At 42.2% G+C, this 26,636-nt stretch overlaps 1 protein-coding gene across 1 annotated transcript in view; it reads right to left on the reverse strand.

Annotated features, from left to right (window-relative positions):
* plcl1 (phospholipase C like 1) overlaps nt 1-26,636 on the reverse strand; it is a 70,115-nt gene that overhangs the window by 12,906 nt on the left and 30,573 nt on the right. Inside the window, exons 2-7 of the mRNA XM_053876394.1 lie at nt 5,951-6,025; nt 5,582-5,869; nt 5,067-5,348; nt 4,170-4,561; nt 2,876-3,995; nt 2,630-2,806 (exon numbers count right to left, since the gene is read on the reverse strand). Coding sequence (XP_053732369.1) covers nt 2,630-2,806; nt 2,876-3,995; nt 4,170-4,561; nt 5,067-5,348; nt 5,582-5,869; nt 5,951-6,025 — 2,334 coding nt within the window. The remainder of the gene's footprint in view (nt 1-2,629; nt 2,807-2,875; nt 3,996-4,169; nt 4,562-5,066; nt 5,349-5,581; nt 5,870-5,950; nt 6,026-26,636) is intronic.

Raw genomic sequence — 26,636 nt, forward strand, 5'->3', positions numbered from 1 at the left:
TTTCGATTTTATCACTTCGCTTTTTGCATGATTTTATTGTAGTTTAGAGTTTCCAGACAAATCCTTAGCATTCTTTGCCTGAACTTGCTTCATAAAAACAATTCTCTTTCTCTCTTCACATTTTGGAGCGCATTTATTTTGTAGTGCATTTCGGTTTTCGCCAACTTTTAAACCACAAAGCAAACTTTCACAGTCCATGAGTATCGATAAAGTTTTGAAGTGAGACGTCACGTTAGCCATTAGCACTGTTAGCTCTGCGGTGCAGACAGTCTTTGGCGTCGCACGGATCCGACAAGGATCACTTCCTCCATCGTTCTATTGTGAAAGTGTGCGGTCAAAGTCGCATCAGGTTTCTAAACAGCTGGAAGTTGTGCATGTGAGCGGCTTCTTCGCTGTGAGTGTGTGGGAAGAGGAGCGCCGTGCACTCCAGGAGCGCTGCTTTGATTGACAGATCAGTGCATCAACACACTGTAGCTCAACAGTAAAGCGTATAGAAAGACTGTCAGCGATTCCATGTGATCCCCTCACGATGGTTGCACTTCAACACATTCAAATTGTCATGATATAATGTTATCATGTCTCCCACCTCTATCTCCAGACAAATGAGGTGAAATTTTCCCACGGCTCACCTGACAGTCTCTCGCGGCACACCCAGGTTGAAAAATGCTGATATACAGTATTGTTGTTCGCAATATTAATATTTTATAACTCCATCGACCATCAGTACAATAACTATATATCTTTCATCCCTACCACAGACAAGCCTCTGTTTATTAACATTCTCCATTAATTGTAAGAAGTGAATTGTGCACATTTATTCCTCATTTTCCTACAGCACTTCTGTCTGCAGTAACATCATTGTCGCAGTGTAAGTAGGGTTGTCGAAAATATTGATATACCGGATATGATACCAATCTGCAATGGTACTGATGCCATTTCAGATCGGTATCGATACGATTATCGCGCATTAATATGGTTCACATTAATGTTGTTTTGCTAGCTGTTACTAGCCGCAGCTAGCAGCCTTGCTAACATGACTCAAACATGTCTTCTTCTGTTGAAGCTGCAGACAGTAGCACAGACAAAGAAGTCGACCAACAACTAAACCGGAGGAATTGGGGCCAACTCTGCTGCTGCAGTTTGAAAACAACAGAAGACCTCAGGTCTCCACAAGCTTTGAAAGTAAACATTTTGGGTTATTTATTTTACATTTATTTGCAAGTGAAAACATGATCATTTTGAATTTCATTCTTTTGCTTCTTTTTCATTGTCTGCTTAATCATTCTATTTAACCGATTATCTGTGCTTCTGAATGATTCTAATGATAGATGATTGTGAATGAATGTGAATGAATCTACATAATGGATATTTTTCCTCAAAATCGGGTATCGTTAACATGAAATCTCAATATTGTGAGGAAAACACACGGAACGAGCTACAAAAAAAGAGCTCAACCAAAAGGCAAAACGGTCAACAGTGATAGCAGAATCATTCTGCATGAATCAGAAAGCAGGAATGGAGATGTCACCCAGCAAAATAGAAGTCTCATAGGATTGTTGGAGTTCCCGTTTTTGAAAGTTAGCATCTCTCGTACCCTGAGCTGCTTGTTATTCGCGCTTATGAGCCCCAATTAAATAAGCAATCAGCACATCCCGGCTCCTCATCAAAATAATATCTCATGCAGCGACGCATGTGAGGACAGCTGTCAATGTGAACACACTGTGTCTTTGTTCCTTGCGGCCCCATGTGTGCAGAATTGTATGGCCCATTCTAGTCATTTAGGAAGTGTGTGTTTGGAGTGCTCAGGTTTGATTGCACCAGCTGGTACTGTGCCTCACTCAAGCAGCAAGTAGAAGCACGCACGGCAACACACGACAATACGGCCACAATTTGGAGTAATGATAGGTTAGCCAATCCGCTGACCGCTGACGTCATCAATAGATCTCCCGCAGACACGTTATCCTTCCCAATAATTTTCAATAAGAGCTTTTCATTTCGCTCTCCACTCTTGAGGCCCTGGAGATTATAACCATGGAAACTCTGCCGGCTGTGTTCTGAGTCTCCAATCATAAGCCGAGCACTTCACACAGTCAAAAGGTAGCCTGCTTGCGAAAATGCATGAGTCAAGGATGCACCATGACCAGGAGTAACACCACACTGGGCAGAGTGGTATTTGCAAAAATTAAAATTAAAACAGGTTCACGGACAATGTAGACATTTTGCATTTTGCTGCTCATTTCTGAAAGAATTATGTGTGTGGTTTCTTGTTTTTATTAGTAATGGAATCGCAACTGTAGATTAATGTACGTAGTAAAAGTATCATTGGCCACATTCGACTTTGAAAAACAGGTTTGTCCATTGTGGAATGACAGCAGCTCGGCTGAAATTTAGCTTCATACAATAGGCAAATTTTATTTTTGTTGTCTAACAATTAGAAACAAGAGAAAACAATTAAATGAACTGTTCATCAGTGGTGCGACGTGCTTAACTTTCATGTTTACCACAGAGATTGCAAAAACATTTTACGTCATGTCAAAAAGCGACTCCATCCATCAGATTCATGGCTCTCTCTCTCAATAAGGTGAAGTGCATGACTCAGTGCAACGGTGTTCCATTTTACATCTCTTACTTGGAACTCGAAGGTCTCATCAAACAGTGGGTCATCCTGGTTCTGAGCAGCAGTCCGCGTCCGTTGCTCAGCACAATCAGCCGGGACACCGTGAAGTTCAAGAACTACATATGGGTCAATCACCTCTCCCTTCGCTCCCGATCCCTGTGGTTTGGGCAGGTTATGGGCACTGATGACCTACAGACGGACAAACAGCATGAAGAATCTGTGACATTTTTTCCCACTCAAATTGTTGCAACGATTTACCTTAATCCTTAGAGTCTGAGGGGGCACACCGGGGACACAACCCTGGGTGTGGGCACTGAAATACGACACCTCATCCCTCATCACAGCGGGTCGTAGAACATAGCCACAACCCCCATTTTGCGAGAAGCGACCTTTGTGAAGGTCCAACATGGCACCAGGGGTCTGCTGGTTTAAGGCCACAAGCTGGACCCCACCTTTCCAGTATCCTTGCGGGTTTGGGTTGCTTGAGTCCAGACGCACAGAGCTGGGTCGCACCCTTGTCAGGGTGCGCTTTGTGAACATAACAAGGTCCTCTGGGCTTTCACTAGTCAGCCGCCCAGCCTCGCCTTCACCAAGGGAGCAGAGTGTCCAGTAGGGGGACTCTGGAGGGACGGGGGTGCCGGGAGAGGAGGGGCTGCTAGGTGGAGACTGCTGCAAGATCTGCTTCTGACTGGCTCTTTGTGCGTAGAAATTGCGACTTCCAGTACGAGCAATAGCCACTAGGTCTGACAGATCTTTGTGAAGACGGAGCTTTCTGGGCTGAGAAGGGGGCGGCACCACCAAGACCACACCCAACTCCTCTTCACCCGGTATAGTCATTCGCCGCCCAGCCAAAGGTCCCCCACCCCCTATTTCTTCATCCTCCTCTGATACATCCCCGTCAGAATCGTCATGATCAGGAGGAAGCTTCTTCCCCACTAACAGGATTCGTCCCTTCAGCTGTTCAGGTGAGGGAAGTGTCGTGGCCCGTCCACCCAGGCAGACAGGCAGAGATTCTGGAGTATAAAGACGGGAGCCAAGGACTTTCTTCAGGTGCTGTGCCATGGTACGCTGCTGGGCGGGGGAGCACCGCTGGCACAAGTAGATCAAAAGTGGGTACTGAGAGGTCAGGAAAGCATACTTGTTGACCACCTCCAGAGCAGAGCGAATGGTGACGGGAGCATGGTTGTGGTGATGGTGGTGATGGTGGTGGCGGGGAATTTCTGGCCCATAGTCGACCCCCAGGAGAGGCTCTCCCTCAGGGCCATCGGTCACTCCAAGCTCCAGGCACCGGCAGCCAGACTGTAGCGCCTTAATAAGCCCACCAAGGTCAGCCCTTCCATGGACCTGGTCATCCAGGAGGTAGGACCTGTATGAGGTGCTGAAAAATAGAACATTAAATTTAAATATATCCTCAAATAATAGTTTTGAGAATGACTACAACACTGAAGTTATGAAGACTTTTTGGATACTTTAGACTTAACATCATTAATTAAATGACTTTGTTCATTGATTTATTCACATGACTATAAAGGGATATCTGACTGGAACACACCTGATGAAGTAGTGAGACAGAGGCATGTTCATATCTTGACAAACACCCAAATGCTCTGGATCAAGCAGCTGACACTCGGTGGACTGCAGGTAGCGAGCGAATCCATCCAGACCCAACAGTCCTCGCTCTCTCCCCTGCGCCGACGGCTCATAGCGCCTCAGCAGCTCCAAGCAGCCGTCAGTCGTGGCAAGAGACAGACCCTGTTCCGTCTCCAGAAACAGACGAAGGTCTTGAGGGTCCAAACACTCTCGATCTTTAGACAGTTGCACCAACAAGAAGTAGACGTCTGGGCGGGTGCAGAGCTCGCAGTATGCCTCCTGGAACTCCTCGCGAGTCACGTGCGAGGTCAGTTTCTCCTTACTTCGCTGGACCTCCTTGAAACGTAGACGTACCTATGTGCAGTTAAAACGGTCACTTAAATTAGCTTTGAACACTGGATTAATTTCACATATCTATTTTGGGAGGATATTAAAGTGGACCACTGTCTGAAAACTAGATCTATCGCCAATAGCTTGGCTTTCTATGGCATTCTGCTGCAATGACACAATGTTGTATAGTCACGCATGACAGCGTAACATAGGATGCTCTGGTGCAAATCCATGTGTGTTTTGGATTGTAGCTGCAAAATGCAAAAAAACAAGCTGAAATATTTCTTTTTCTCCAGTAATCTATTTTCAGTTTTCACTACTTGTTCTGAGATGAACAAAAGGACGATAATGGTCACAGTACAGCTGATTCATCCTTTGGCAGGAGGTTTAAGCATCGCCACCAAAGAAATAGGAACAGAACAATGGCCATGATTCATATCAAGAACTTAACATACAGTGACAAACCACTCATCAACAGAACAGCTTTTCACATTTCTTCAAGGATCATCTTGTGAACGTTCCACCTCACCTTTGCTTCCTTGATGCCAGGACACAGCTTACAGATGGTAGCTACGGCCACGTCCTCTGAGACAATGCCGTATCCATCTTCATCCACCTTAGCGAATTCAGAGGCAAGCCACTCGGTCCTCATCTTACTGCCCAGGCTTCCGTCAACTGCAGGGCTCTCACCCAGGCCCTGTCCTCCTCCTACCCCGGCCCCACCAATGACAGATGGGTGGGCCAGGAGGTAACGGAGGCCGGTAACCCAAATGTTGGCCACGTCTGCGGACAGCGCAACCAAGTCCAGCGACTGAGGATGGAAAAAATCACTTCATTAACTTCAGATAGTAAATTAAAAGAAGTCAAAAAAATTAAAGTTAAGCATCAGTTTTAAGGCAACTGTAAACACCTCAACCGTTCTCTGAGCAAGTCATCAGAAAGCTCAAAGCCCATTGGAGAGTAAGGGCTCATACAAGTGTCCCTCTCCTTTTAATTGTAAATAGCCAATAGCAAAAAGTTTTTATTTGCTGCGTGTGCACTCACCTGGTAGTCATCTCCATGTATGATGGAGAAAGCAGCCTCTTCAGCGAGTTGTTCTGAAAGAGGTCCGTTATGTATGAAGGTTTCAGTGCTCTTCCCGGTACGGACCTCTCGGATGCTGCTGACGTCTAAACGGGCTCGGTCTCCGTCCTTTTTGGACGGCTCCCAGCGAAGGCAGCTTAAGTCAGGTTCCAGCATGTAGAAGCGACAGTAGACCCTGGAGTTTGGACGGACCTTTTTCAGCTCACATCCACCCTGCATGAATGCCAGGCAGTCTGCTGAACTGCTCACCTGCACACATTTTGTCACTTAGAAAAAAAGCTGTAATGTGAAAAGCAGTCATTAAAAAAAAGTATTGACGCTTTCATCTACCTTTTTCTCTGAGGGCATGCTGCTGAAGGACACTGTCTTCTTTCTGCCTCCGCCAACCTTCTGCACTGAGGGGTCCTGGGAAAAAAGACAGATGGCCCGAAGGTCAAATAACGAATATTCTTTGATGCAAGAAGCTACAAATGAATATACCAAAGCCGAAACACTCAAAGTCCTTGATCATGGTTTGAGCAAAAATGAAGTGTCTGTATTTCAATGCTGCTGACATCTGTGTTTTAGAAGTGCATTTCATTCCCGCACATCATTAAGCAAACATCAATTCAATTAACAAATACTAGGAATTTTAGAGAAACAGAATGAAGAAAAATATCAGCCTCTTTTTACCGCATTTTCTTCCCCCAGACAGATGGACAACTTGGTTGAGGAGAACATCTATTATACCAAAGTCTAATCAAGTTGCATGAAGGAACAGGGATATCAATATCTTTTCGTCCTTCATGTACACCCCATTCTGCCAACATGTAACAAAAAGCCTGTCAAGATGCAAGCTACTGTGAGAAAAGCTGAGTGCCCTCCACCCCATAAGACTCATAAGCTCATCTTAAATGTTGTCACTGTCCTTCACAAGACACAGGTCTTCCACAAACGCACGGAACCTGTGCTACCCACCAACGAACTGGTCCAGTTCTACTGATGTGTGCTGCTCAAGAACGATTCCCTGTGCCTTTACTTTCATACTCCAGGGGATGCAACTGAAACCTTTTCTTTTGTCTCTCACTGAACAGGTGACTTGTCCTCTCAATCCATGTGACAGATAAAAACCATGAACCCTATTGGAGTGTTGCTCTCGGTAAATCTTCAATCCCCTTCATGAATGAACAGATTGCGAGGAACTGTGTGGGTGCTTTTCATATCACTGTTCTAATACCATGAACACTTCAGGGAACATATGTTTGACCTTGATTGAAAAGCATTCCAAATAGTCTTCAAATAAACAGCTCAACTCAGCAGAAGAGCTTCAGAATGAAATTGTTTTTTGCACGTCCTCTTACGCAAGACATGTTTGGATGTCACAGGTTTATTGCTTTTATTTTCTAATTCTATGAGAGTCAAATGAGAGTAGACTTGTTTGAGCTTCAGCACTGGGAACAACAGAATCTCTGCTACTTGGAGCCTGTGTTCTATTTAGGGTTACTTTGAGTCTTTCACAGGGACACCACGCGTCTTTGATGTTATTCGGGGTTGCAATCACAGCAGTGAAGACGGTACCATGCAGGCTGGTTTGAAGTTTCTCACTACTATGAGATGAGGAAAGTCTATAGTTTTACTGCACAAAGCAAAGTGGAACTAAATTCCATACTTGTCAACAAAAGAAACAACTTAAGATATAAGTAGAATTAGGGCTGCACAAGCCTATTTATTGGCGCCGATATGGGCATTTATGACATCATCATGATTTTATTTTTTGTTTTATTTTTTTATTTGATGCGATTTATATTCATAGATGACAAGTTATATCATTACATCACATTGTACAAATGACAAAACAATGAGAACACACGTAGCTAAAACCTCTATTTGGCAGATACCCTAGTCTACACTGTTTAAGAACTGCAAAACCACTCTGAGCAGTCATACACGCTCTAAAATATCTGCTGCAAACACAGACATAAGGGACCCAAAAATGGTGCGGGAGGCATCCACTTCAATCTCCTCTCCTATTCTGTGATGTGCCTTTGACAGCTCCATTATCCAGCTCTGCCACCATAAGTGTAAAATTTTGATCGGAACACGTTGTAACATGAAGCAGTTTCATACAGGTATCCCTGCCTCTTCACATCATACTCTGCACATTAAAAAACACTTAAGGGCCCGGCTCACTCGGTTCTTGACGACAAGTACCAGATTAGTTAAGATTTAAAAGCATATTTAATACCAGGAACTTCTGACCACGATGACTCAGCACTTGAATGACTCATAAGTATTGAACTGCCCACAAACTAAAGACCATTTGCTGCAGTTAGCCTAGAACTGTTTGGATGTAATACAAAAAGAACTGAGCGTGAAAATGTACTGTTCTTTGCAACGTGAAAGAGAAATTTATTACCTCCACCAAGGAGTTGGTTTGACTGTCTGCATTCAAAATAACTTGAAAAGTTATGGATGGATTTGGAGGTAAATTGGAGGAAATATGTGAAATGGGACAAGGAAAAAATGATTCAGTTTTGGAAGTGATCCGTAACACGGCCTGGATCCTGAACTTAAAAAAAAAAAAAAAAGTTCAACATCGTTACTTATTCCAGATTGGCATTTGGATCTAGGATTTTTTTTTTTAGAGATACTATTGCATTGGGAGATGATGTGTTGGGGATGGAGGTCTGCACTCTCTTGTGTTTTCCTAGTTTTCATTCCTGAAACCATTGTTGAAAATAATGGTTGGTGAGGGACTTGTGCCTTACTCTGGCAGACAAATGATAGCAACTGTGGAACAACTAAAGCTAAGATGGAATTACATTCTGCTGACACACAACATAATTTATGAGTGAAATAAAAACCTGTTACAGCTCGCTTCATCTGAGCCAAATTGATTCTACATATCTTGGTGTATCGTGACAACCGATATCTTAGATGAGAAACTTTAGCTGATCAAAACACACCTGGAAACAGAAGTTTTAACGCACATTTGAATGAACTAGAGCAATAATAAGACTAGCACCAATGTCGCCGATAACTCTCCATAGGTGTGAGTGGTTTGTGTGCATGTGCCCAGTGATAGACAGTTGACCAGTCTCCTGACACCATCGTCAGCATCATCATCATCAATAATGAACTGGAGCTGGACTCCCAACCACGGTATCATTTCTTCACTCAACTAACTGTAGTTATTCATTTTTAATTGACGGCTGAAATCACTGTGTGACGAGCAAACACTCCCACACCGATGATGTGTATTTTGACATGCTGCGTCAGCAGCCCGGCTGGAGGAACTTTTGGGCGATAACAACCCACATGTCATGCTGAGTAAGTCGCACAGATGTACGGACGAGCTCCACGAGGTGAATATCATGACTGCACTGTGACATAGTGAGACAAACTGAATCAGTGTGATCCCTCACAGACTTCCTGACTTATATCTGTGCCAAATCACACTGACTGGAGGGAAGCGGAGGAAAGGGAGCACCAAGATCCAAGTGGAGGTTGCAGATGCATCGTACGGCATATTTTTATTTACCCAAAAGAATGAAGTCGTTTTTTTCTCACTAACTTCCTTGCTTTGTTTTGTTAATCTAATAAAGGACCTCTCAAGACACTGACCATTGTCTTAACTGGATGCTTTTGAATGAGAAGTGCTAAAACAAAAAAACATGTTCTTGGATATTGCTTTAATAATGTTGTCTATAATGTCAGAAACATCTGATGTTTGAGAGCCATCTTTGACAGACACAGAAGCTCTAGTGATATCACACATTTGTGGACACTCAATGCCTCCATGTATTCACCTCTTAACTAAATAGAGGAAGAACACCCGTTGTTCTGGTAAATTCAGAAGAATCCAGCAGAAACTGATAAACGGTAAATGGTTTGTAATAAAACGGTAAAATACAGTAATGGATACTTTTCGCAAGTGAGGGTGTTGCTACAGTTTAATATTAAATGTGAATACCAAATTTACATTTGGATATTCTATCAACTTAAAAAAAAAGACTTATTATACTTTGTTATACCTTCATAAATATAATAAATATAATTCCTTAAAAATTATATATATATATAATTCAACCCGTTTTGATATTTGATATTATTTTACCTTCCAACAAGAACATAAAAACTCGAGTTTCATCAAAAGCACACACCACCTGTTGGTTTTTATCCAATTCAAAGTGATTATAAATGCTGTGAATCAACACCAGAGAGTCAGATGTTACAGATTTGGGGTTCTAAGTGAGATGTGCACGAAGGCAGCGAAAGTACGCTCGCTGCAATTTGTTCATTGATTGACAGTTGAAAAACAAGATGGGTCAGGGAGCAATGGGAATTACTTGTGTTTTGAAAAAACACTGGATGTAACTCAGCTTCCAGCTGGACTCCAGGTAAAATGGTTCTCAGTGGTTTTGCTACTCCTGACATGGAATTCCTAAGAAACATATAAGTGCAGAGAAATGAAATGACATAAGTTTGCCATGAATCCTATTCAAAGAAGCCACCATTCCACAAGTAACTGAGAATACAAACTTTATCTCAGCATACATTCAGCTAACATACAGTGACTTCATTCACTTAAATGTAGCAAAAGTCATTTCAGTTGGCTATATTTCTAGTAGCAGCCAGGCTTTGATTTAACACGTAGTAATTGGGAACATTGGTTTCTTGATTCCTCTTGACTCACTCTCAAAATAAACCACAGCCAAACAGACACTTGCAGCAGCAGGTTCAGATGCTGCATCAACCGGTCATATGGATTGGCAGCTGGTCTGCCAGCAATTACCTGGGACAGGCAGTGGTAGTGAAAGCGCTAAAAATAACCACGACACATTCTCTGAACAAACATGCATTGATTTCCAATTCCAATATTCCCACACTTCTAGTAGCGCAGGGATGGATAGAGACAGAAAAAACACGTTTTCCAATAAAGGTTATTTGTCTTTGTTCATGTAACTGCCCCACAAAATGTCTTTTTTATTAAGTTGGTCAGAGCCTGCCGGACAGACGAGCTTAGCAAAAGCAGGTCAGCGGGTATTTAGGTGGACAGCGCATGACGAGGGCAGCCAGAGAGCCATGTGTCCGTCACTCTGGCTCGTGATGCTGTGGGGCATGGACATTTGGGAACATTGATGTTGAAGCTGTTACTAATCCATTATGTGCATGCATGTGTGTCATATGTGTTTCCACTGCCAATTTCTCAGCGTGGAACACATGAATGCATTCTGGAAAAAAATGCTCACGTCTTTGCAAAGCTTTTAATACAAGGCTCTCTCCGGCCTAAAAGGACATATATCAGAAATAATCCAGCATCTGCATTAAGCTCTCCCCGCAGTTTGTTGTGCCTTCTACCCACTCTTCAGCTCAGATTGGACGGTTTGCTACAACATTCATATGAGTTAACAGTAAATCCTGACAGAAAAGGGAATTGAAAAATATACATAGAAAAAAAGCATCGGCAACTGACCATGAAGCTGTAAGGAAACTAGACTGAGGATGAAAGCAACAAGTGGGTCGATAAAGATGAGTGCATGACATAAATGGATGGAGGACAATAGGTCATTGTGTGGATCAGGCCTGGACAGCAGATGGAGAGCGGCTGACTCCTCACTCAGGTATTAGCAGCTTCGCTTCACACAAGAGTGACTAACTACACCTGAGTGTTTTATTGTCACAAGATAAAGGAAGACTGAAGCAGATTTTGAACAGATCTGAACATGAAGACTATGAAACAATCCACATGGACGGAAACGTTTCTCATGTTATATACAGTATGAGTGGGATGATTTATTAACATCGTCACACTTGACACTTGTTATGCAGCATTAATGGATACAGTGAGATGTTAGGGACTTGTATAATGCATTACGCACTTCTTTTGAATAGATACAGTACAAGGACAGATTTACCTCTGACTTTTTCTCTAGTCTCAGTTTGTGTTTACAAGTTTGCTTGCAAAATCTAGTGCTCTCCTCAGATAGTGGGAAGATTTTACTGGCAGCTCAAAATTGGGGTCAACTATTTATTCAACCCTGAATATATGAGTATTGTCTCCTTAAACAAACAAATCATATATTCACATCTTTTAAGAAGTCACAATCAAAACACTCTGAGTGAAGGTGTCTGAAGACACATCAGCATGCAGATCAGCATCCAGAACATTACTGGATTTTATCACTGAATCTCTCTTTCTCCAAGATTTCAAACGGCAAAACAGCCAGACTTGCCATTCTAGATTATGCTAAGCTAATTTTGAACATACCTTTGTACCGCAACATCAGACAGCTCTGGCTCCACATGTGTGTTCAACCTCGACCTGATCTCTAACACTCATAGTCAGTCAGTCTGTGGACTTACTACCATAACTTAGACTGACATGATGGTCACAGAAAACATGAATGTGGATTTTTTACACTCCGCCTTCATCAACAAGCAAATATGTGAAAAATTATCAACCACAAATAAATGCATAAAACTGATATTAAATAGGTTGCCTGCACATCCGAGATTATGTCTCCGGTCTGGCCTGGGAACGCTGGAGGAGGTTTGTGCAGATTGGGAAGTTTGGGCTTCCTTGTTCCGAATGCTGCCTCCGCGACCCGACCCCGGATAAACGGCAGAAGAAGGAAGGAAGGAAAAGTAGAAGAGCCTGCACATCGGTCATTCCCCAGCGTCAGATGAATAAAGTAAATGACACGTGAACTGTATCACTCAGCACTGCTGTTTAATTCATTGGAGTTTTATTTTTGATAGCCTCTGTGATGAACTCGATCCTCAGACAAATGTCATATTCAGTACTAAACCCATGTGACCATTCTGTGTGCAGACCTGGGGTGACATGTTTTATATAAAGCCTGGACCCTTTTCAAGACATGCTTTATGAGGAGCATCCTTTTGTGGCACTGGTGCAGGTGCACTGGTCCAGGAGGCTTGAAGCAGACAGAGTTTTAGATGGTTCTATTTATATGCACTCAGTTTGGCTGATTTAACAATCCACAGCTGACTTTGCTATACCCCTGCATAGCTTTATTGCTTTAATTCAGGCCTGCCCCATCCAGCGAAATAAAACTCAAACAAACTAATGAGAACGAGACGTAAAGCAGAAGGTCTGCTTCAACCACCGAAAACAGATCAGAGCGTTTCCATGGACGGAACAGATTGCTGACCTCGTGGATGCACACCGATATACAAACACACACCTAGTAGTTGGGTAAATCTCCTCTCAATCCATTCCCCTGATCCAGCCAATAATCCCTCAGCATAGTTGCAGTAGATTACCACAATAGATGATGGACTCATTCTAGTCACTTTCCGTTAGAAGACATGCTTTTCACATGTTGTCACGCCTACTACCATCATTGCCATCGAAGAATGGCGCCGATTAATCTGGATTAAGTTTCCTTCACAGGGAACAACAAATTCCATGTGCACCACATTATACAATGTGACGTGATGAAGGAGACCAAGTGAGACTGTACTGAAGGACGAGAATTTCAAGATTAAAAATTGGATATATATAGAAGGTTAATCTGCACAGAACAACCAGATGTTTAAGATTATATGGACACATTCAATTTTAAGTTGATCATTCCGGTGTCAAATATTAAAAAGTGATCAACTAAAAAAGTATTTTTTTTTTTTTTAATATATATTGATTGACAGCCAGACCCCCAGACAATGAGTAGCCCCTCCCCTTAGTGTTGATGCAAGAGTAGTTCAGAGATCATCACAATAGTCAGTGGCTTCCACACCACCAATACATACTGTGTGTTGCTGTAGTTTTAAAAAGTGATGGCAAACCAGACATTTCAAGTTGAATGAACTGTAGCTGTAGCTACCAATCTCTCACTACATTTCCACTCACATTAATGGGCAATTATGTACATTTATTTTGTCAATATAATCGGGTTCTTTTTTGAATATGAAGACATATCAATGATGTCAGAAGCAGTCAAAATAAAATCAATCAACTGCAGTCTCAGCATTGAGAGATGCACTTTTCAAAATATTTGTCAATCCAGAATGCAATTCCGAACACCACCGAAATGCAACCATCTGTTCCATTACGGACACTTTTCATTGAAATCCAGTATTTTGTTTTTGAGTCATATTGCAAACAGATAAACACAAAACCTGGGAGTGAATCTTTGAATGACAATAGATTGAAACACGTGACTGCGACGATCCAGTCAATTCACACGCGTAGCTATGCCAGATGAAGATGGGAAAACCAACCACAGACGATCAATAGTGCTTTCCTTCTTGATCAAAGCTGAAGCCTCCCACTTTATACACGGTTAGTTGATTATTTGCAACAATGACCACCAAAGCCCAGAACCGTATTGACAAACAAGCAGTCGAGGACTTGGGCGAGAAACAAAACCCTAATCAAACACAAGCAAGCCGCTGAGAACGGTTGGAAGACGGCGCAGCTCTTTCGCCCGGAGCCTGTACAATGAGTGTCTGAAGCTCTTTAAGCCTGGTTTGCCTTGTTCTCATGGTAGAATACACACATACACCCCGCACTGATGTGACTTATTGAAATATCAGAAGGACAAACTGTGCCGAGAAACTGAGTCAGTGTCAATGAGCAGGGAGATCAGTGTAGACTGAACATCTGATGTGGGTGCTGTTTGGTACTCGGATGATTAATTGCTATCTGCCAACTGAAGTGTTGGCGTTTGATTGTATTACAGTGAATAATAAAGCTAGTCAAATGTGTCATGATTGTTTCGATATGCTTGTTCCAACCTACACAGCTGTCCTCTGATATCGAGCGTGAAGCCACACATAACTAATTGATTGTAAGTTGAGCACTCTCATGGAACAAATCGAAGATATGTAGACATCAATATGAAGGCTTCAGTCGCTCGTATGAAAACACTTAGGCATGTTACATATTGCATGCGCTTGCATCATTTTTCCACAAGTGGTGGATGGTAGCGTTTATGAATATAATGAGTTCCTTTGTTCTAACCGGTCACAATGCATTTTGACAGGTTATAACCAGAACAGAACAGCAGAAATGTTGTGCTTTATAAATGTCAACACTTCACCTGTGAGAGATGACTGGCCAAAAGATGACAACTTCATTGCATCCACCATCAGAGAGAGGCTGTTCAATTCATTTGTTCATGTGGTTCAGAGCAGAATAAGAAGTGACCGGATGTTGGAGGTAAATCTGGATCTATGACATTAAAAAAGTTCCAGCTGCGGTTTTGGTGTTTCCGTCACAACAGCAGAAGGCATTGCAAGGTTACCGTCGATTTCAATTGATAAGTGAAGAATAGTTTTACAAGGCATCCTGGGTATGATGCCATTTGCCCTTTCTGTACTTTGACCTGGGAAAACAAGGGGGTTATTCGATCAGAGATTACTCTGGTACTGTAAGTAGGTATAATCTAACCTTGTGTTTAGCCCTAACCTAAACCATAACCCAGATGTTGAAATCCGGAGGAAGCCTAAGAAAACAGGAACCTAAACCAACTACCAGCTGGACATGATCGAGTAACCTAAAGATCGCATTTCTCCGACAGCTGTTTTGTTTGTAACACAGGGTTCAATGGCATACAGTAGTTCCAGTCTCAACCACTTCAGAAAATAGACCTTTTCCACCATCCATTGCAGAGGTTTAGCTTTTTGCTGATGATTGCAATTGTTCCACAACAACGATATCAAACATGGCGACACGCACCTGCCCACCTCAAGCTCCCCAAACAAGAGATAAAACCAGACTGCCCATGTTGATATATTTCAAAACCCGGCAAGTCCAGTGAAATATTTATTTTTGTCGGGGATAGTACTTTGCATGCTTTTTTTTTTTTTCTTACATTATCACGCGTCTTCTAAGGGTTCCGGTGTGTACCAAATATGTCCGCTAGTGGAATCTGCCTGTCACGTGTGAAACATATAGAATAGACCACCTAGATACTCTGCCTAAAGGGGAGGGGTCCTCCTGAACTGACGGGCAACTAGCTTAGTGTACAGTGTAGGGGATGAAAATCAGAGAGCGGGGGGGCTACTTTGCTAAAGCGCTGGGGTGAACCCTGGTGCTAGACCTTGTAGACTTTGTAGTAGAAAATGACTATGGATGGATTAAAACAACTCTCGGACAGAAACATAATTAAAAAGAAAAAATGGTTGGATGTACTACTTTTCTAAAATGACAGCTGATGATGACATATTGGAATTATGGAATATTTCAGTGTAAAGGTCAAACCAGCATTTAAAGCAACCATGGCAAACCACCCATCATTATCCATCTCTTGACACTGGAACTATTCCTCACCCGCTTACTGTATACATTAATCAGCGGGGCATGTAATTATGAAGCTGGTGCATGTACACTCATTACACGCAGGATAAAAAACAATCTGGGTGATTAATGTTTCACAAACACTGATGTCTTGCAGAGATGAAAACAAGCAACCTGCACTCTGGCGTGTAACTGGAGTGGCCATGATGCTCTGGTCGCACGCTGAGCAGGTGACTGTGAAGGACAGGGAAGGGGATGAGGTCTTTAAATCAAAGCTCTTCAGATTCCACTCACACAAATGTTGCTAACAAACCTGGCTGCCAGCCGTTGTTCAGTGAAGGCCTATTAGAGCTGTAGATCCTGGTTCTGAAGCATGTGAGTGAAGCGTGTTACTAAGCGTGTGCTATTGTTCTCCAACTATCCAGCAGCCTGCAGCAACACATTCATGTCTATTACCATAACAGCCCATGATGCCCACTCCCTTCTGTAGCACACAGCACATAAATTAATTCTTTTGTGACACCAGAGGACGAACCAAACTATGCCAGTGAGATAAGACTCCGACCTTTCCTTCATGTCTAGACGATTTACTCTGCCTTTTTGTTACCCGACCTTCCCATTTCCTTTTTACTGCTCCTGAACCCCACTCACAGCCGTCCTCGCCACTGACTGTGGGAGACGGGGGACATAGTGAGAGCTTGACAGATGTAAGGTGACGAGAACCTTGAGAGCAGCATGTGGCTGAAAGCATTAAAGACATTATGTCCGTACTATTGCAGACCAAAAGCAAAAATACTCCCTGAAACATAAGGTTAATTCACGAAGCGGGAATTTAAAGTTATGTTGAGTGGAAATGCTTTCACTAAGAAGTGAAACATACAAGGAATTACTCATTCTGGTTCTCTAGTTTCCAAGCAGAGTAGCATGTTGCATCATTCATTTTAATCAGATAAAACCACACACAGGAAATACACTGGTTAAACTGCTCATGACAGATTTTAGCACTTTTTCGGGAACTATTTTCTCTCTGGAAGGCACTCAATTCCCACCACTCTTTGAAGAGCATTGCTATGTTTCCCGCATTTTTTTTCAATTTTTCAATGATAGCTACACCTCAAGCACTCTTTAGTTTAGTAAGAACTTCAAAAGGTAAATTAAAACAAAAAACAGAACAGGAAATTCAACTGTTTGCGCTGTTTAATATTTGCAATTGTGAATAAAGACTGCAGCAAATATGCAAAATATTAATCCTCAGATTTGTCGTACATTGTACATCAATAGAACTCTTTTTCCAGTGGGCCACACACCGTAAAAGGGCACTTATTTACTGAGGGCTTATGTGTTCTAAAACACGTGCAAAACAAACAGAACCATTCATCAAGAGGCAGTATTGTTTTCCACCAAGCGGCCACTTTTTTGTGCAGCACTTTACAAGCCACAGGGCGCAGCTCAAAAGATAACATATAAACTATCATCACTACTTCATTAATCCCTCTTTCTTTCTGTTCGAACTCATTTTCTTACTTACTCTGTTTATCACCTTCACTTTTCACCTTGTGTTTGTAATGTCACAAACCGTATTGCTACTATTCGTTTGGAGTTGTTAAATTGAGTTTGTGTGAGACTTGAGTGACAGCAAGAGAGCATGTCTGAGTGGTCGGATTGTAGGTTTGTGTCAGTGAGGTGACTTTATTTTTTTCAGGCGAGCATCATCAAGATGGGTTGCCCTGGCTATAAAATGCTGTGGGAAAACCTTGGTGTTTCCCCATCTTCAGTAAACTCAGACTTTTAATAAAAGAAACGTTACTTTCAATACTTTATGCTTAGCAGTGTAAAAAGTGTTAAAATAAATATTGAGTTACATCAGGCAAAAGGTGACTCAACAGCACTTTTGTATAACCCCGTTCTCATAAATGTCTTGTTGATCGAATGGAGTTTCTTTTGTTGAAGAAAGACTGTATTCTTGTCGTGAGGACCGCAGACCCTGGGGCCACTCAATCAAATGTATATGACGATGCCATACATATTTCAAAATGAACAGATGATGTAAGCTCAGGAAATATAGATGAACCCAGGGACAGATGTTTTTTTCAGGCTGTCCTACTGCCCGCCCTCTGACATCCGTTTGCCCTCGCAGCCATGACTTTTTCTGCCAGTCTTGTCATCACATTGTTTTTGTCACTGCCCTTTTCCATCGTTCCTTTATTTGCCATTTATCTCCCTCCTTGGGCCCCCTCCCTTTCTCCCTCTTTGAGAATTGGTACTATCAAGCCATGCCCGGAGGGGTTTTTAGGCAGTGACCACAAGGGACCCTTTTCCAAAGCAATGACATTCTTCCAAGTCAAGAGGACACTTGTTATGTAACAGCTTTAAGCTTCTGTGGCGGGTCTCTTGCCTCGGCAGCAACTGCGTGCACACAGACAGTTTATACCCAAAAAAAAAATACACACACGAGAAAGGAGGAGAGAGAGAAAGATGACGGAGGGCAGATTAAGCTGGGAGTGGGATCAAGAGGAAAGAAGGAGACAGACGGAACAAAGAAATGGAGGGAGGATTGAAAGGGAAGGAGATTAAGAAAGGGAAGCAGTGATATATGAGCCAGAAAGGAAAAGAAAGACAGAAAAATTAATAAAGATGGACATGAGCTCGGCGAGAGGAGACTGGAGGAACAATAATTGACCAAATGAAAAAGAAAAGCACGAGGAGCTGGGAGGTCAGGACAACATCATATGAGCACATACACACAAGCAGTTGGCATTAAATAAAAATTTTAAAAGTCCAGATGACATTGGAGTGCTCTGCTCCTGCTCTCACTGCAGGGAGGAAACATGAACACAAAGATGAGGAGACGGCAGAGAGGAAACAGAGCAAGAGGGGGAGGAGGGGGGAGACACTTGGCCGACAGCCCTGTCTGCCTCTGAAAAGGAGATGTTCAGAAAATGGCTCAATGAATCTTTCAGGGAAGTGGGGAAAGACGGAGCAGGAAGAGGTGAAAAAAAATACATTTCAATATTTCAACTAATTGTTAAGATGAATAATGCTGCGTGTGTGTTTGCACTACATACTGTATGTATGGCTGTGCAGAGGTGGGACTCTGGATACAGAGAAGTGATGATGCGCACTCTCACTCACAAGAGATTTACTTATCAGAAATTCCACCAAAAGATGTGTACTGCTGTTTCATCAGTACTACCGATCAAAGGTGGAGCTGACCGCCTCTGCTCATTCAGTTTCTGTTTACACCGTAGTTCACCTCTCACGGCTCAATTACAGTACCGGTTCGATACTGGGCTGGACGCTCCACTCCAGGCTGACTATATATTTTTAAGATATAGCATACCATATCGATGCTGTATCTGAGTGCAGTGATTTGAGTATATTGGTATTTACTTATACTCTTAAGCTAAAACATTTGCTCACTTTCCAATGATCCTAAAATGAATATGTGCCGATAGCATAGTAAAGTTCAGAGCTAAACAACCTCATCAGACCAAACATTCACATCATAAATGAAACTATTTCGGAAATGGAGACCCCATTTTCATGTCAATATATCTGAACAAAAGCTAGAGATTGCTCTGAAACAGCTCAGCAACAAATAACAGTTAAGAAGCCTCATGAATTCACACACAATGAAGCGGTTCTGCACGCGTTCTTGTTTCATAAAATCAGCCATTCCAGAATATTTGGCCCTTAATGCTACAAATATAAAAAAAATCATTCATGATTATTAAGCCAGAATGAACTACTTGGACTGCAGATATTTACAGCATCGCTCTCCTCAGAACGTAACTGCATCGCTGGCTTGTCTCAATAGAATCTAAACATAAGCACTTCAAAACATGTATTTCTCCTAGCAAGTGCCAAAACACTACAGCTTGCGTCTTTACCCTTATATCAATAATCTCCCAAGAGAACCAAACGCAACAGCCAAGCAAAACTGTTGAAGAAACCAGTTATGCAACTATGTCCAAAAACCAGAATACTCAATGTCTAAGAAGCGCAGTCAGACACATACACAACAGTGTGTATGCACAGTGAGCAAGAATTTCATTATGATTTTCATAGCTGCTAAGCAACCACAGGTGAAGGCCACTTGATTAGATAATGGGAATGTAATGGTAGCTTTTATTTCGAACACAAAAGAGGTCAGCAGAGGAACAGAAAGTCACATTAAATACATTGTGTCATTTGGCGTTGGTGGCTATGGGGACGAGTGTGTGTTCTGTGGGTTATTTTCCACTCATTACAAGTCATCTACTGTATGACACTTTCATCATAGGCATAAATGCCCTTTTCTATGCATATACAGTATGTCTGTGTGAGTGTGTGTCTTGAGCCAGATGACTTCAGCTAACATTTTTCCTGATTTACCACTGTACTAGAAATGCCATGATGTATTGACCAAACTTTTACCAATTTGAGTACACCAACAACAACAGATAAGTCAAATGAGTCACTTCCAAAATGCACGCCCCTTCTATCACTCCTTCATACTGCTGAAAGGCTCCTGTCAGACAAACATGAGGTGAGATGTATTTTTTGAGGGCTGAAATTTGCATAAATGGCTGCTAACACTCTCCGGCATGACTCTCCGGCATCACATCCACAAGCCATAAAACAGCCATTGGAAGATGTGAATGCAAATCTCTCATCTAAATTGCAGAGCTGTATTAATAACGACACCAGGTGCGGTGTGCGGTTCGCCAGTACACAAACAGCTCGGGGATTTATGGTCACGTGAAAACCAGTGAGAAATAAACACAAGGTCAAACACCAAGCCAGCTGCCTCCTGCACAGATGCCATTTCAGCTGACGATTTCTGCTGGAAGCTGGAGGAAACTGTCTGAATGGTGACATGGCAACAGCTGAGTTGAGCTGGAGTGCTTACCAGAAAGCAAACTTGAAGGTTGAGAGTCTCAAAATAATTGAAATGAGGCAGATGGTAAAGTTTTGAAGTTACCCGAGTTCATCATCTTTCATCTTTCACAGATGATACGTTTCAAGAAAATCATTAGTAAGTCTGCAATTGTCTGCAATTTGGGGCGCCATTGATGTTGTGAGCATCAAAACCGAAGAGGTTGGACAAACATCACAAACACTGAAGAATAATACTTCTAACTTTTCACACATAAGGATTCACTAAATCTTACCAGTTTTTTTTTATCAGTCAGATACCACGCGCTGTGTTTCTGCTACATGTAAACGATGGTGGCATACTGCCACAGTTTAAATAAGAGCTGCCAAGGGATCAGAAAATTTCTCTCTCATGAAATCATCGAAACACGTAACACATTATGAAGGTGGACGTGAACATGACTATCTTCTATGTCATTGTCACGGACAAATCCTTAAAAATACATCATGATGACTGAAGTCTGTTGCCTGCGGAAGCCAAACATATTGAGGACGACTGGAGATTAAAAAAACGTGTTTTTATTGTCACCAATTCTATATGACAGTGTGTACAATCTATCTTTATTTTGGGATTACATTTTTGAGGTGCTCCAAGCAGAAGAGGCACCACAGATGTTATTATTCCTACGATGATCTTCTGCTATTTTTGTGAAGAAATCTTTTTTGTTTGTCTTTTATTTCAGTTTTACACAATATTTGGGTCAAGGTGACAAGCCGTTTTTAACAAGACTTTTTACGATGTGGCACCGCAGGAAACCCTGCACTCTAATCACGTCACACCACAGGATTTGGTCGGGAAGGGGCAAAAACTCAGTATTTTCTCATGCTTCACTATCTACTATGGTTATAGTGCACATCCCAACAGGAAGTTTGTTTGTTCTGTCAAACCGTTGTGATGAAAACGGCACCATCCATTTCCGATCATAGCACCTCAGTACCCGTCAATTGAGAGCTGGTAGAAGTGCCGAGGGATAAGAGACATCTCACACCATCTGATGAGACTGTCAGGCTCCATGACCTGGCAGCAAACAAGATCAGATGCTGAAGATGAGGATGGCAAAGATCAGCAGAACATCCCAAGGGAGTTTGGCATGTTGGTGTGTGTGTGTATATATATATATATATATATATATATATATATATATATATATATATATATATATATATATATATATATATATATATATGCATCATGCAATATGGCCATGGTTTAAATATATAACATAAATATAAATATTAAATGAAATAGTTTCCATTAAAATGATTTCCCTCCTTATAATGTCTGCATTAAAGATCTCCATATTATTTACTGCCAGTGGTTGAGTGTGAAACATCACACTCCTACTGCAGTTCGCACACCTACATGTTTAACACCTGATGAGATGCAACATATAGCTCTTGGGAAAACACTTTTACACGGGCTACTTTATTTGGTGGCATTTAGTCGTGTTTTAATCTCTTCCTGATGTGGTCCCAGTTAGACTTTTCCTCTTTATTCATCTTCATGATCAACGCCTGAGGCAGCAAATAACCAGAGACATGCCCAAATCTGTCGGCACCGACTCCAAAGTGCAGCATGTTGAGGCTAATGTGAATAAAGAATGTAATCCAAACCAAACAACTCAAGGACACCACCTCAGAATGGAAGGTTTTATGAGCACATGAAGTAACAAGTTGGTTCCCAAAGCGTATCAGGTCCTTCGGTTAGGATTATCGAGGGGATAGAGTTGTCAGTGTGGCTTGTTTATATTTCAAGACTTTGTAAATGGATGCATTCACGAACGATCATGTTCATATGGTGTCATGCAAAGCTATCACAGACAGAAAGTCAGAGGTTCTAATCCAGCCTCAGTTCAGTTCGGTCATGTGTCCTTTCTGTGTTTACTTGTGCAGGGTTCCACCCACAGTCCGAAAACATTTAGGAATAAGAAGCAGTAAGTTAAGCAACAAGGAGAAAGTAATGCAGTACAATCGAGTTGCGAAAAGTCTAACCTATAAGGTAGAATGGAGCTCAACCTGTGAGCCACAATCACTGTTACAATGTGCACTATTGATTTAAGAATGGCTGATTTAGTTATGTCTTTTCAAAATTTTATATAACTGAGTTCTATGTCTGCTGGTTTTGACATTTTGAAGGGGGTTGCGAAAGAGCCCCTGTGGTTTAGAAACTCAAAGCTCTATAAAGGGGCCAAATATCGCACTTGCAGAGGGACCAAATGGCAGGCTGCGGACTACTCCCACTGAATAGTCCACTGTGCTGACAATGATGTTGTAGGTAACTTTTTACGGAATTTTTGACAACACACTTGCTGAAAACCACGAGGTGCAGACCCCCATACCAAAAAAAAAATTATATCATTATGATGACTTGATTTCCAAATTAATCATGACATTAATTGCAGCAGTTTCCTGACTACCGTCTGGAAATATTTGGCCGAAACCATGGTCAAGCCACGCTCAAATGGGACGATGAGGTTTTACAACACAAGCGTTGCCACGTCTGTTGCTATGTTTTGATTTGATCGTCAGAACAATGGTTGTTATGGAAAACACAACATCTCTTTTAATGAGCAGTAAGAAATGCTTGCTAACAATATAGAAACTACTTCTACAAAAACTACTAACTTGCAGTGTCTTGACTGGGTCCTTGAAGCTCCTCATACTACTAGTGCTTTCTGCTAGTTGTTCAATATCACTCCTCAGAGCTAGCAGACACTGGATCATCACCACTGCAGCGACCGTCATGAACGTGCGGTCATACTGGCGTGCAGACACAGGATGTGGGTAGCCATTAAATATATTTGTTGGATGCATTACCTGAGAAATGAACGATGGTTCAGCACTGCATTACACTGATTTATGGTCAGAATTGGTCAAAATTTCACTGTTGATTCAATGTCTTCTTGTTATCTGGTCAGAGAAGTAATACACACACAATTTAAGGACAAAACAACTCAATATCAGGATGTACCTTCTTCTTCATTGTTTACAAGCAGAATACAGAGCCACATACAGGTTTGGCATGCATGCTACATCATTTTCAACTGAATCACTTATGTTGGCATGGAAGTGTACATTGTCACATACATTAGGAGCAGTTCAGTTGTTCCCCTCCCAGCACAGTTCCAGCCAACTTCCAGCAGAGTTCCAGCAGAGTTCCACCCGCTGGAGTGACCCCCCTCTTCTTGAGGGAGTGTCTTTGAATAACGTAAACTCCACCTACTCATTGCGCTATGAGGTGTGAAAATGTGTGTAAATAGGAAGTAACCTACCCAGAAACAGTCTGCCGACTACTGACAATCCGAGGAAGATTGCGGGGCTGCACGAAAACATTGACTCACCTGTAAACAAAGCTACATACCAGCAGTCAAAATGGCTGCCCTCTGTTTTGGAAAAAGATGCAGATGAGTATAAAAAAAAAAAACATTCTCTTGCTCAGAGCGAGTTCAGTTGCCTTTCCATTTTCTCCTTTGAAGCGTGACAGTGTAATTTGTGCTCGACTAGATTTCATTAACAGGGCCAATGCTAATCAAGCAGATTTGAGTTAATCATCTTTTCTGTTAATCTGCACAAATGTAAGCTGCGGGAATCTGCACCTCAAACGAGGTCTGACGTCTGGAGGCTGGATGCATGGCGTGATGATTGATGCACGAAGTGATGGATGGTTTGATGAGGAAAGGGGATGGGCAGGACAATGCTGATGGACAAGCTGAGAGGGTCGAATAGATGCAACCCAGGAGTGAAAGGCGAGAAACATATTGTGATAAATGCTTGCTATTATGGCCTCAAAAGTATTTGGGGCAGAGAAAGGGAGGGACTCAGAGGAGATGGTGGGCAGCAGGTTAGTAGAGCGGGAAGATTACAAGTGGCATGAGATGGCGAAACACACGAGACAAAGATGGTGACACACTAACACACACTCAAGCTTGGCTTGGGGCAAAAGACGCTGCGACAAACTCAGCACAATGTCGGGTCATTTCAGATAACTTCATGTCATGTTTGCCACCGAGACAACCCGACACGTTTGCACAACACTGCAAACCCCGTAGCATCAAGTTTGATTCCTACTGACGGAAGATCTTGCAGGGACAGAGGGTTGGGAATGAAAGGTCAGGGTTCAAGTTGACAACAAATCCATTGCACAAAATAATTTTAAACTGAACCTAAAGATCTTGGATTCATGATAAACCCCAAGTCAAGCAATTTCAGTTGATCAAACTCTCCCTTGGAAAACAGACTCAAAACAAAATCAGGTTCAACCCCACAATCACGTTTCAGAGAGCACATCCAAGTACCGGAATTTTCAGACTATTCCACAGTTTCCGGCATCTAGCGCCGAGTTGCCTGAGGCGAGAAGCTCACCACCCATGGAGAGTTTCCCGAGACAAGGTGCAGCTCTCCAGCCGGGATCAAGTCCCCGGCCAAAACCCGACTCGCTTGTGTTCACATCTCGGACTTTTGAGCCAAAAGAGCTTTGTCTTGAGACAGAAGCCCTAGTGTGAAAGTGCCCGCAGTTGCTACTTTTTGTCTCACGGTTTCGCACAGCTAAAATTGATTTTACATGCTAAAGAGCGTCATACTACCAAAATATGCCTTCAAAACTTCCTTCTTAAATTGAGTTGGTTTAGTTGGCTAATATTCCTGTGCACTCTATAGTCCAGAATTTACGGTAACTACGGGGTGATTCATCTCCCAGTGAAAAGTTATGACAAATGCACCAATCAGCAAATTTATTAGCTTTAACTTTTTACAGAAAACTGCTTACAGCACCTGCAGCAGTTACTTCTCGCGACTGCAACCACCGTGTTGAGTGCTGCTGAGTAAACAGGTAAACAGAACCATTTTCAGCCAGTGATTGTAATTGTACACAGACGATGATGAAGAGGGAAGTAATGCGAATTTGATGCGTTTCTTGATGAGGACTGATTTGACTCGGAAAGTAAAGATTGAGGGAGAAATGTGCATGAAAAGACTTCCCTTAAGAGTCTGCTCATCAGCTTCATCAGGCTGCACAACCTGAGCATGCTGATTGACAAGAGTGTGTTTGTGTGTGTCAGGAGATATAAATAGGCCCGGGAAAGTAAAGAGCAAAGAGAAGCAGCGAAAGACAGAAGTTCTGTCCAGCTGTGAGCGCCGCAACCTGCTCCCAGCATGATGGTGTGTGTTTATGTGTGTAATGCGCTTGTGTTTATGTGAAGGTGTGTCAGGTGTAAAGTGGACAATGGATGCAGGAGGGAGCATGTGGCTTCACTAACAAGCATACGTATGTGCACCGACACTGTATGAAACACCGCTCACTGTTCTTAAAAAAAGATGTTATATAACATAATCTCCTTATGTAACGTATAAAAGTCAAACACTGGCCCACATACACACACAGACGCTAAACATGTCGAACACAAGGTCAGACCCACGTGAAGCAGACTAACACTAACACATCAACACCAGCAGCTAAACAGGAAAACTAAAAATAAACAGTTGCTCTGCTTATAGGCGACACCAATGCGCTTTCTAAACATTGACTTTATCTTTGTTTTGTTTTGGAGCCAATGGAATTCTGACAATAACAACTGGGCAGCACCTCACACAGCGATGAGGCAGCTAAAACTTCATTATTTTTTTGTAAAGAGGGTCTTTTTGTTTTGAAAAGAATATGAAGGAACTCAGACGGGTTACAGTCCTTGTCCGCAGGTCTGGTGGTGACCATGTTTTTCAAGTTCAGAGCAACATGACTTTGTCATGATCTACTATCTATCTATCTTTAGAGTAGTTGGTATCAGTTTATTATCTTTTTATTTACTTTGGTTGCCTAACTAGCAATTTCTAGGTTTAGCAGCTTTTGTTTACTACTACTAC

The sequence above is a fragment of the Synchiropus splendidus genome, chromosome 10 (genome assembly GCF_027744825.2).
Source record: "Synchiropus splendidus isolate RoL2022-P1 chromosome 10, RoL_Sspl_1.0, whole genome shotgun sequence".
Classification (NCBI taxonomy): domain Eukaryota; kingdom Metazoa; phylum Chordata; class Actinopteri; order Syngnathiformes; family Callionymidae; genus Synchiropus; species Synchiropus splendidus.